Source organism: Bos mutus, chromosome 27, assembly GCF_027580195.1.
Source record: "Bos mutus isolate GX-2022 chromosome 27, NWIPB_WYAK_1.1, whole genome shotgun sequence".
Lineage (NCBI taxonomy): Eukaryota > Metazoa > Chordata > Mammalia > Artiodactyla > Bovidae > Bos > Bos mutus.
Window position 1 is genome coordinate 30366599 of NC_091643.1, and position 12406 is coordinate 30379004.

General features: G+C 43.6%; 1 protein-coding gene across 3 annotated transcripts in view; it reads left to right on the forward strand.

Annotated features, from left to right (window-relative positions):
• Positions 1–12406, forward strand: part of CENPU (centromere protein U) — a 45763-nt gene that overhangs the window by 18341 nt on the left and 15016 nt on the right. For all 3 annotated transcript variants that reach the window (XM_005906553.2, XM_070364074.1, XM_070364075.1), the window contains one exon: positions 3502–3607. In XM_005906553.2, coding sequence (XP_005906615.2) covers positions 3502–3607 — 106 coding nt within the window. The remainder of the gene's footprint in view (positions 1–3501; positions 3608–12406) is intronic.

Consider the following 12406-nt stretch of genomic DNA (forward strand, 5'->3'; position numbering starts at 1 on the left):
AGCCATATTTTGTCCCGTATTCTTTCCCCATTCAGAAATAGCCAGTTCCAGGGCAAAGGCACCTTTTCCCCTTTCAACAATATGCATTTCCATTTCTCATACCGTCTTTTCTGAAAACACACATCCTGTTTTCCTTAAGCAGCCATGAACTGTCTTCTACGTTAGCATTCCATAGGTTGGTGAAGGACATCTCAAGGTGGCACAAAACATCTTTAGTTTTTCTCTCACAAGAAGACAAAAGTTGGTAAATTTGGGCCTGTGTATAAATTAATATTCCCAATATTTTATCTTATTTGAAAAGGCCTGGATTTTCAATGAATTCCTGTCGTTGAACTTAATTTAGTTTCAATTTTCCAAAATTTGCAGAGTGTTTTAAACAAATGTTCAAAACATAATTATTGCTATCAGATCAGATCAGTCTCTTAGTCGTGTCTGACTCTTTGCGACCCCATGAATCACAGCATGCCAGGCCTCCCTGTCCATCTCCAACTCCCGGAGTTCACTCAAACTCATGTCCATCAAGTCGGTGATGCCATCCAGACATCTCATCCTCTGTCGTCCCCTTCTCCTCCTGCCCCCAATCCCTCCTAGCGTCAGAGTCTTTTCCAATGAGTCAACTCTTCGCATGAGGTGGCCAAAGTACTGGAGTTTCAGCTTCAGCATCATTCCTTCCAAAGAACACCCAGGGCTGATCTCTTTCAGAATGGACTGGTTGGATCTCCTTGCAGTCCAAGGGACTCTCAAGAGTCTTCTCCAACACCACAGTTAAAAGCATCAATTCTTCAGCGCTCAGCCTTCTTCACAGTCCAACTCTCACATCCATATATGGCCACAGGAAAAACCATAGCCTTGACTAGACGGACCTTTGTTGGCAACGTAATGTCTCTGCTTTTGAATATGCTATCTAGGTTGGTCATAACTTTTCTTCCAAGGAGCAAGCGTCTTTTAATTTCATGGCTGCAGTCATCATCTGCAGTGATTTTGGAGCCCCCCAAAATAAAGTCTGACACTGTTTCCTCTGTTTCCCCATCTATTTCCCATGAAGTGATGGGACCAGATGCCATGATCTTCGTTTTCTGAATATTGAGCTTTAAGCCAACTTTTTCACTCTCCTCTTACACATTCATCTAGAGGCTTTTCTGCCATAAGGCTGGTGTCATCTGCATATCTGAGGTTATTGATATTTCTCCTGGCAGTCTTGATTCCAGCTTGTGCTTCTTCCAGCCTCACATTTCAGATGATGTACTCTGCATATAAGTTAAATAAGCAGGGTGACAGTATACAGCATTGATGTAACTCCTTTCCCAATTTTGAACCAGTCTGTTGTTCCACGTCTGGTTCTAACTGTTGCTTCTTGACCTGGATACAAGTTTCTAAGGAGGCAGGTCAGGTGGTCTGGTATTTGTATCTCTTTCAGAATTTTCCGTTTGTTGTGATCCACACAAAGGCTTTAGTGTAGTTAGTGTTGAGGCAATATGAGTGCGTGTTTGAAAAGAATTTCCAGATATAGAACATTTCAGAAGGGAGTGGGTTTATTAAGAACAAAGAGCAGAGGTAATATTGACATTGAGAGCACAGTGGACTGACCTCCTGACAGACCAGGGAAAGCCAACCATCTTCATGAGTTAATAGCCAATTTTTATAGCCTCAAGACAAAATTCTTGCTGGAATGGTAGTGTTATTTTTGGGGGCGCTCTAGGGTTCATTGGAAGGACTGATGCTGAAGCTGAATCTCCAGTACTTTGGCCACCTCATGCGAAGAGTTGACTCACTGGAAAAGACTCTGATGCTGGGAGGGATTGGGGGCAGGAGGAGAAGGGGACGACAGAGGATGAGATGGCTGGATGGCATGACTGACTCGATGGACATGAGTTTGGGTAAACTCTGGGAGTTGGTGATGGACAGGGAGGCCTGGCGTGCTGCTATTCACGGGGTCGCAAAGAATCGGACACGACTGAGCGACTGAACTGAACTGAGGGTGTTCACTGGAGTGGCCGTCTTTGCTTAATCGGGAGTCCTGAAGCTTGTTAGGGGTTATCGGGGGCTTCGGTGAGGTCTGTGGCAACCCTAACTGACCTAATCACCACCGGACAGTGCAGCGTTGCCACAGACCTTCATTTGTAAACAGTGCAGTGTCTGCGAAGCGCCGTGAAGCAGAGTGCAGTAAAACGAGGTACTCTTGTATCTTCTTTGAAGCAGTGTCTGTTCACATCCTTCGTTCATTTTGAAATCAGGTTATTTATCTTTTTATTGTTGAGAGGTAAGAGTCCAGCTCATGTGACTGGTTATATATGGAGATTCAAAAATTGGTCTAGTTTTCTTTTTTTTCCCTTGTTATTCCCAGTAGTTTTAAAGTAAGTAAATCCTTTTCTTAGTTGTTGTTCTGTCACTCAGTCATGTCCTACTGACTCTGAGCTCCCCCTAGACTGCAGCACGCCAGGCTTCCCTGTCCTTCCCTTCCCTATCTTCTGGAGCTTGCTCAGACTCATGGCCATCGAGTCAGTGATGCCATCCAACCGTCTCATCCTCTGCTGCTGTCTTCTCCGCCTGCCTTCAATCTTTCCCAGCATCAGGGTCTTTTCCAGTGAGTCAGCTCTTCACATCAGGTGGCCAAAGTATTGAAGCTTCAGTTTCAGCATCAGTCCTTCCAATCCCTAGTTTGAGGTCAGTACCAAGTATATTACTAACTTTAAAATTGTGCAGTTGCTCTGTTCATTATCTAAACAGCTGTTTATTGTGCATTCATGGTGAAGCCTGAGCGTGAACTGGGTGCTTGGCTCTTTCCAGGCACCCCTGCAGCTGTTCCCTCCTCCCTCCCTCCCTCCCTCCCTCCCTGCCTCTCACAGGCCTAGCCCCAGGGCTGAGGCCTCTCCTGTCACCTCTGTTTCCTCAGCAGGTAGGAGCATCCTTCTCAGCATCTCTTCTGTATCTTCCCACCAAGGCCGTTTGGTCTCCTCTCCTGTTTCTTGATTCGAGTGAACTTTTCCTGCTTCTCTCCATGCTCTGGCAGTGCAGAGGGGAGGAGCAGGGAAGGGATGTGCAGGAGGACCTGGATCCTCCCCAAAGGGCCAGTCGTCCACGGGTGTTGAGCCCGCCTTTGCCAGGCACTTTGTGGGGCGAGAGAGTCAGGGGAATGGCCAGGCACCCCGGGCCCTTGGGTTTGGAGTTTGTGCAGTGTCTCCCAGGTAGCGTGTGATGCTCCAGAGGATGATGGAGCAATGTCAGACGTCCTGTTTATGCTTATCTTTTAGCTCATTTAAAAGTTTCTGTATCATCTATAAGGACAGTAAGGTTATAGGATGACTATCCATGCATGTATTGGTGAAACGGTTTACATTTGTTCTTATTGAGGTGTGAGATCAGAAGTAGCCTGTGCAATTGGTTTTGATTTTATTAGCCATGTAAATAGGTTGCTTTGTATGCCAGTGTAAAGAGACAAACTTGATTACTTCCCAGACGACCAGACTTCTAAATATATATGTATTTTTTAATCACTTGTAGACCCTCCTCTACACAGCACAGCTATATATGCTGATGAGGAAGAATTCTCCAAGCAGTGCGGGTCACATCTCCCCTCAACTCCTCAAGAAAAAGAAGCAAAGAGAAGGTATGGGTGGATCACAAGCAGCTGTTTACTCATGGCTAGTGGCATTTCTTAGATGTTCTTTAAGATAGATGCTTACAAGACCAAAGCTTTTTAAAGATCCGTTGAGCCATTTTATGTTTTTCCTCAAGAGAACTGGGACATAAAAACTTAATAATTCAGTAATTGATGTTACTTATAATAACTGTAACTGACACCTGATTATCCTAGAAACATGCCAGTGAAGGTTATTTAGCTTTGAGATACAATGAGGAGAAGAAAGGTTTTAAGAGCGTAGAATTTTAGGTGATTTTACAAATTCTCTTACCCATCACAAACGGGATGTTTTTTGGGGCAGGGTGGGTATAGGGGAAAGAAGCTGATAATCCCAGAGGAAACACAAAGTCTGTTGTAAATTTCAGCTGTGTTGTCCCTTGGGTGCATAGGTTGGAGTTTTATAGATTTCTCTGGGGTTCTGGGTCAGGAAAATCTGTACAAATGACTCAACATAGACAACTTGAGGGCCCACATGGTGAAGAGCTCTTCAGTAGCTATAGTATGAATTATAAACTATTTGCTAGAGCAAGCCCTGACTTAAGGACCTCTGTTAGGTAATAAGTCAGTTTTAGTTACTATATTTTGAGAGTGACAAACTGCATTTTTAAAACAAACACCCCACTTGGGCAGTAGCCTAGATGGGACGTCTGTCCAAGTTTCTCTATCTGGGGATGCCTTGTGGTCCTTGGTCAGTCAGGAGATTCCAGGTTTTCTACCAGATGTTACTGGAAATCAGTAACAAAAGCCAAATATTTGGAAAACTACACGCTTCGTTTTAAACAGTGGTGAATGTAATTTTTCCAGAAGAATTTTTGAATGGGTGACACGTTCACGTGGTTTAAAAAGGTTAATAAGAGCCTTCATCTCCTCTCTGTCATCACTCCGCTCCTGCACCCACCTCTTCCCTTCCCTGCCAGTGGTTTTCTTCTTTTTTGGCTGTCCTGGGTCTCCCTTGCTGCAGGGCTTTCTCTCGTTGCAGAGAGCCTGCTCTCCAGTGGCGGTGGACAGTGCTCGTGGCAGTGGCTTCTCTTGAGGAGCGCGAGCTCCAGGGCGCCGGGGCTCAGCAGCTGCGGCTCCCGCCTCTAGAGCACGGCTCAATAGTTGTGCACAGGTCTAGTTGCTCTGTGATATGTGGGATCTTCCCAGAATAGGGATCGAACCTGTATCCCTTGCATTTGCAGGCAGATTCTTATCCACTGCACCGCCAGGAAAGGAACCCCCCAAACCCAATATTCATTTCTGATGTCTTTTTACAGTTTCTTTGTGTTCTCAAAAGAAGTGTGCGGTCTGGCTGCTTACTGGTTGGTGGAGAGGAAAGTTTGCCTTATTTCAGATGCCAGCAATGGTGCAGGGAGAGGGGTGGACATCTGTCCCAAGGCTGACTCCCCCACCCCTTCGTAAGCAGGGGTGAGAGCTTTCATAGACAGAGTGGGGGACTGCATTCAGAGACAGCACAGTCATCTCCAGCAGTCATCTTCAAAATGGCATCAGTGGTCTAACCGGCGTCATCTTGGTTGGTACAGTTAATCTTCAGTTCCAGGGTTTGTTTGTTGCCATTTCTTTGAGGCCAGTGTGGCAGCTCGTGTTGTGGGTACAGCCTGCTCATCATTTAGTTAACTTCTCCACCTGGGGTTTTAGTGTCTATAAGACAGCTACAGGATATGGCTCAGAACATTACCTTACAGCTCTTGAGAAAGAACTAAAGGTCCTTGGCTGTGCTTAATGACCACATTATTATTAGCCTCCTTTGACTGTTTTCCTTTGTTCCCACATTTCTCACTTCTGTGATTAAACTTATTCAGACTAAAGTTTTCCACAGACGAAAGGCAGGCAGAGGACATGGCCGGGGGCGGGGACCACAGGGTCCTGCTCCGTTTCAGTCCCCCGTTTTCTTTGATATTCTCAGTCTTGAGGAAGGACAGGTACAGAACAGGAAAGGCAATAAACTTTCGTAGTACCTGGACAAACATTTGAAAATTACTAGACATATTACAAAGAGGATTATAATCAAAATGCACCTTTGTACTGTTCTGTCTTCATGATTAAAGCTGATGTACAATGTCTGTTTAATAGGCCACAAACAGGCTGTTTTATTTAGCCTAAAGTTCGGACTTAATCATGTATAGGTCAGAATGACTTCCCCATACCTCAGTATGTGAGCACTTCATCCATCATTTTCCCCTTTTAAGTTGTAGCTCTTTCCATAGAGAGTGTTGATAATCAGTGTATTTTTCCAGCGTTGCCAGAGTGGTTTGCCTGCTCTGGGTCCGTCCATGTCCCTTGGTGCTAGGCCTCCTTTTTATTTATATGCTTGACTAGTTGTCCACATCAGGGGGTACCTACTCAGATACCATGAACAGACTCTGGGCATGTTCATAGGGAAATGTTTTATAGGCCACACATTTTATCGTCTGTACCCAATTTTCACACAAACATTGTACATGTGCTTTAAGCTGTAAAATTAAAGCCAGTAGTGCTATACATCATGAGTAGTTACACTCTGTGACAACTTTACTGGACAATTTTTTCCATCCTGAATATTAGGGTCAAAATATGACTAGAAACAAAACAATTACTTTCCATTAGAAGTGTCTGTTATCAGAATTAGATCAATATTCCAGGAGAATTTTGTTTTTTCAACAAAAAGGAAAAAAAAAATTTAATCTTGCATCAGTTTACTGTTAATAACAGAATTTATATACCTAATTAAATTTAGTCTAATCTTAATCCTGACAGCATACAAAATTTTGTTCTCAAAGTTCCTTTTTTATAAACCTTTTATAATTTTTTGGATCCAAACAAATTTGTCCTGTGTTTCCCTATCCAGAAGCAAACAACTGTAGAACAGTATTGTCATTTTTTTTAACAAAAATATTTCCATTTGTTTATACCTTTTCTTCACCAACAACTCATATCCTGTTTGTTTTACACATAGAAATGTTATCATTTTCACATTTCACAATTTTTAACCCTTGAAACCTTAAGAAAACCAAGTGATTGAAATGGTACACCAGCATTTTCTGATTGGCAAACTTAAGAACATACTCCACAACCTCTGAAAACATACATTTTTTCACAGCATAATTTTTCTTCAGTTGTATAACATGCATGTTTAATAAACCAAAACATCTTTAATTTCCCTCTTGGTCTTAAAAGAAGACAAAAGTAGGTAAACTTAGATTTGTTTGATTTGTAAGTGCTCATATTTTTTTAAGGCAAATTAAATAGAGCTCCTTTACAGATTAACCTCAGCAATATCATCCAAAGACAAAAACACATATTGAGACATAGAAATGTCCAGACCAACAGAGATCTCATTGTTTTATCTTTTCACATTTCGTGAATTAGGCATTGCAATTAAACTTAGCAGTTTATGGATAGTAGTTAGAATAGCCAAACTCACATACTGTATCTTAAAAGGCTTTCCTCCTTTTTTTTTTTCCTCTTAGCGTGAAGTTTTATAATTAACCCAGGGCTGGCATTCCAGGCAATGTGGACTGTGGTTGTATTTCAAGGACACAATAAGCCTTAACTTCAGATTTTCTCCTAGGCATATTTTTATTTTCCCAGGGTCTGAAAAAAAGTGTTTTATCAAGCTAGCTTTCCCTAACTGCATATGCAAAAAACTGGTTTTTGTGAATTTCAAGAGTTTCATCCTAACCATTTTTTTTTTCAGAGTCTAAAGAATACTATTGCCAAACATACATAGTCCAAAATAAATCAGCTTTCTTTTTCTTTAGTCATAATTTCCCAGCTCAAATTTTTCTTAATGAATTGAACCTGAATTTCCCATTTTACCTAAGGCAACAGGAGTACCAGTCATACAAATGGAATACATGCTCACACACCAAATGACAAATCTGTCACAAGCTCTCTCTCAGGGTGACCGGTTTAGAGCCTGAAACAAACACTTCCATGACACAAACGGTCCTCAAGGTAATCAGATCTCAGAACCAATTGGGAAGATGTCCGAATGACACTCGGTGCGCACGGATGGTCGTCAGTGGTAGTCAGATGTCAGAACCAGTTAGCAAGAATGCTCAAGTAGCAATTCATGCGAACAAACGGTCCTCATTGGCAGACAGACATCAGAACCAACTGGCAAAAATGCCCAATAGCAGTCAGTGCTCAGAAATGATCCTCAGCATTAGACACACACAACCAACTGGCAGGAGTGCCAGGTAGCACCTCATGTTCCAAACAGTTCTCAACATCAGACACACATCAGAACCAGCTGGCAGGAATACCAAGACAGCGCTTGTTTTTGTTGTTTAGCTGCTCAGTTGTGTCCAGTTCTTTGCAACCCCATGGACTGCACACCAGGCTTCCCTGTCCTAAACTATCTCTTGTGGTTTGCACAAACTCATGCCCATTGAAATTGGTGATGCTATCCAGCCATCTCATCTTCTTTCATTCCCTTCTCCTCCTGCCTTCAATCTTTCCCAGCATCAGGGTCTTTTCCAGTAAGTTGGCTCTTTGCATCAGGAGGCCAAAGGATTAGAGCGTCAGCTTCAGCATCAGTCCTTCCACTGTATATTCAGGGTATATTTCCTTTAGGGTTGATTGGTTGAATCTCCTTGCTGTCCAAGGGACTCTCAAGAGTTTTCCCCGGCATCACAGTTTGAAAGCATTAATTCTTCAGTGTTCTGCCTTCTTTGTGGTCCAACTGTCACATCCTTCCATGACTACTGGAAAACCATAGTTTTGACTGTATGCCCCTTTGTTGGCAAAACGATGTCTCTGCTTTTTAGTACACTGTCTAGATTTGTCACAGCTTCTCTTCCAAGGAGCAAGTCTTTTCATTTGATGACTGCAGTCACCATCTGCAGTGATTTTGGAGCCCAAAAAAGTAGTCTGTCACTGTTTCCACTGTTTCCTCATCTATTTGCTATGAAGTGATGGGACCAGTTTTTTGAACATTGAGTTTTAAGCCAGCTTTTTTTTTCTCTTCTTTGACCTTCATTAAGAGGCTCTTTAGTTCCTCTTCACTTTCTGCCGTTAGGGTGGTGTCATCTGCATATCTGAGGTTATTGATGTTTCTCCCGGCAATCTTGATTCTAGCTTGAGCTTCATCCAGCCTGACATTTCGCATGATGCACTCTGCATAGAAGTTAAATAAGCAGGGTGACAATATATAGCCTTGATATCCTCCTTTCCCAATTTGGAACCAGTCCATTGTTCCATGTCTGATTCTAACTGTTGCTTCTTGACCTGCATACAGGTTTCTCAGGAGGCAGATAAGGTGGTGTGGTATTCCCATCTCTTGAAGAATTTCCCACAGTTTGTTGTGATCCACACAGCCAAAGGCTTTAATGTAGTCAATGGAGGAGAAGTAGATGTTTTTCTGGAATTCTCTTGCTTTTTCTATGATTCAACAGATGTTGGCAATTTGATCTCTGGTTCCTCTGCCTTTTCTAAATCCATCTTGTACATATGGAATTTCTTGGTTCACATTCTGTTGAAACCTAGCTTGAAGGATTTTGAGCATTACCTTGCTAGCATGTGAAATGAGCACAATTGTGCAGTAGTTTTAACATTACTCTTCTTTGGGATTGGAATGAAAACTAACGTTTTCCAGTCCTGTGGCCACTGCTTAGTTTTCCAAATTTGCTGGCATATTGAGTGCAGCACTTTCACAGCATCATCTTTTAGGATTTGAAATAGCTCAGCTAGAATTCCATCACCACTACTAGCTTTGTTTGTAGTGATATTTCCTAAGGCCCACTTAACAATCCAGGATGTCTGACTCTAGGTGAGTGATCACACCTTCATGGTTATCTGGGTCATTAAGATCTTTTTTGTATAGTTCTGTGTATTCTTGCCACCTCTTCTTAATATCTCTGCTTCCTCCTACATCCATACCATTTCTGTTCTTTATTGTGCCCATATTTGCATGAAATGCTCCCTTGGTATCTCCGATTTTCTTGAAGAGATCTCTAGTCTTTCCCATGCTGTTGTTTTTCTCTCTTGCTTTGCACTGTTCACTTAAAAAGGCATTCTCATCTCTCCTTGCTGTTCTTTGGAACTCTGCATTCGTCTTTCCCTTTCTCCTTTGTCTTTCACGTCTCTTCTTTTCTCAATTTATTTGTAAGGCCTCCTCAGACAACCATTTTGCCTTTTTGCATTTGTTTTTCTTGGGGATGGTTTTTATCACCACCTCCTGTTCGATGTTACGAACCTCCGTCCATTGTTCTTCAGTCATTCCGTCTACCAGGTCTAATCCCTTGAGTCTATTTGTCACCTCCAGTGTATAATCATAAGGGATTTGATTTAGGTCATACCTGAAAGGCCAAGTGCTTTTCCCTACTTTCTTCAATTTAAGTCTGAATTTTGCAATAAGGAGTTCATGATCTAAGCCACAGTTAGCTCTTGGTTTTGTTTTTGCTGACTGTATAGAGCTTCTCCGTCTTCAGCTGCAAAGAATATAATCAGTCTGATTTCGGTGTTGACCATTTGGTGATGTCCATGTGTAGTGTTGTCTCTTGTTGTTGAAAGATTGTGTTTCCTGTGACCAGTGCATTCTCTTGGCAAAACTGTTAGCCTTTGCCCTGCTTCATTTTGTACTCCAAGGCCAAACTTGCTGGTTAATCCAGGTATTTCTCGACTTCCTACTTTTGCATTCCAGTCCCCTATGATGAAAAGGACATCTTTTTTTGATGTTAGTTCTAGAAGGTCTTGTAGGTGTTCATAGAACTCTTCAACTTCTTTGGCATTAGTGGTCGGGGCATAGACTTGGATTACCGTGATATTGAATGGTTTGCCTTGGAAACAAACAGAGATCATTCTGTCATTTTTGAGATTGCACCCAAGTACTGCATTTCGGACTCTCTTGTTGACTATGAGGGCTACTCCATTTCTAAGGGATTCTTGCCCACAGTAGTAGATATAATGGTCATTTGAATTAAATTGGCCCAAATAGTACTAGTGCTTACAAACAGTCCTCAGTGGCAGTCAGAACCAGTTGTCAAGAATGCCTGAATGGCACCAGCATGCACAAATGGGCAGGTTGCACACCGGTGGACTTAACCTGGTCTTAGAGCTCGTCAGCTTTTCCCAAATACTAGTTTCCATTCTACCAAGGAAAAGATTAAGCTTGTAGCCAGAGCTGAGCAGGGGAGAAACAGGGAGGATCCTCAAAACAAATGGTTTAGGCAGCTGCTCGAAACGTCCCCACATCCTCTACTCAGGGCTGGCTAGCTACGAGCAGCAAGCTGGTACACCGTCATGGCCACAGCGTCCCCTGGGAATCCCAGGACAGCCAGGCACCATGAAAGCACAGGAGCCAGCCCCACGCTGGGCACCAGAATCTTAACGACAAGGAGTATGTGGGTCTGGCTACTCGCCACTCAAAAGCCAATAAACCAGGTTGGTGGAAAGGAAAGGTTGCTTTATTTTATTATGCCAGCAACTGTGGGGAAGAGGGGCAAACATCTGTCCAAAGGCTGACAAGCAGGGGTGAGAGTTTTTATAGACCGAGTGGCGGCCAGGGACGACATGTAGAAACAGCACAGTCATCTCGAACAGTCATCTTCAATTGGTCATCTGTGGTCTGACCAGCGTCTCCTTGGATGTTGTAGGTGCAGTTAATCTTCAGTTCCAGAGTCTGTCTGTTCCCCTTTTTTGAGGCCAGTTCTTGGAATTATGGCTTCTGATGTTGTGGGTACAGTCTGGTCATCATGTAGTTAACTTCTCCACCTGGGGTTTCAGCATCTGTAAGACAGCGCACAGGATATGGCTCAGAATATTAGCCCTTGAGAAAGAACTAAAGGTCCTTGACTGTGCTTAATGACTACATTATTATTAGTCTCCTTTGACTGTTTTCCTTTGTTTCCACATTTCTCTCTTCTCTGATTAAGCTGATTCTTTGACTAAAGGCGGAGGACATGGCCGGGGGCAAGGACCGCAGGGTCCTGCTCCATTTCATTTGTGCCCGTCAAAGTAAGAGTTCAGAGTTTTTACCTTTTTCAAAAAGACAGGGTACCTTGCCACCTGGCTTTCCCACTCTCTGTGTGTGGCAGAGCCGTGCGTGTCAGTGCACGTGGAGCGCCCTCGTTCTTCTGTTCACAGTCGCGGGTTTCCCATAGTCTGGACCGTCACAGCTTCCTTCCCCAGGCCTGGGTCTGCAGGCAGCTGGGTCGTTCCCAGTCTTCTGTCACCAGCAGTGCCGTAATCAATAAGGTGGTACAGACGCCAGTTCACATGTATATGCCTGTTTCTGTAGAAAAGGAAAGCCTCGGTCACGTGAAACGTGTGATTGTCATAGTTGCTGCCGAGTTCCCACCAGCATGGCATCAGGCTTGGGTTTTTGCCAGGGTGCTGTGCTAGCTCAGTTCTAGTTTGATTTTTCTCATGACTGAGTTAAGTAACCTCTTTTGTATGTGTTACAAGTTCTTGAATTTCTTTCTGCAAGCTCTTTAGATCCTTTTTCCGTGTTTCCCATGTTGGTCATTTTCTTCTGACTTCTATGACTGTGTTTAAACACGAATGAAATTAACCCTGTTTGTCATAGACAGCTCCTGGCTTTCAGGGTTGGGTCAGAGGACTGGCGGTCTGCTGTTGTGTAGGGTAGGGCTGCCCTAGGAGACTGAGCGCTCGGTCCTCCTGAGGGGACCATGGACGTGCTGTGGAGGCGTCAGGCTGCTGCGTCCGCGGGCCGGTACTCAGTCCTCCCGAGGGCACCGTGGGCGTGGTGTGGAGGCGTCAGGCTGCTGCGTCCGCGGGCCGGTACTCAGTCCTCCCGAGGGCACCGTGGGCGTGGTGTGGAGG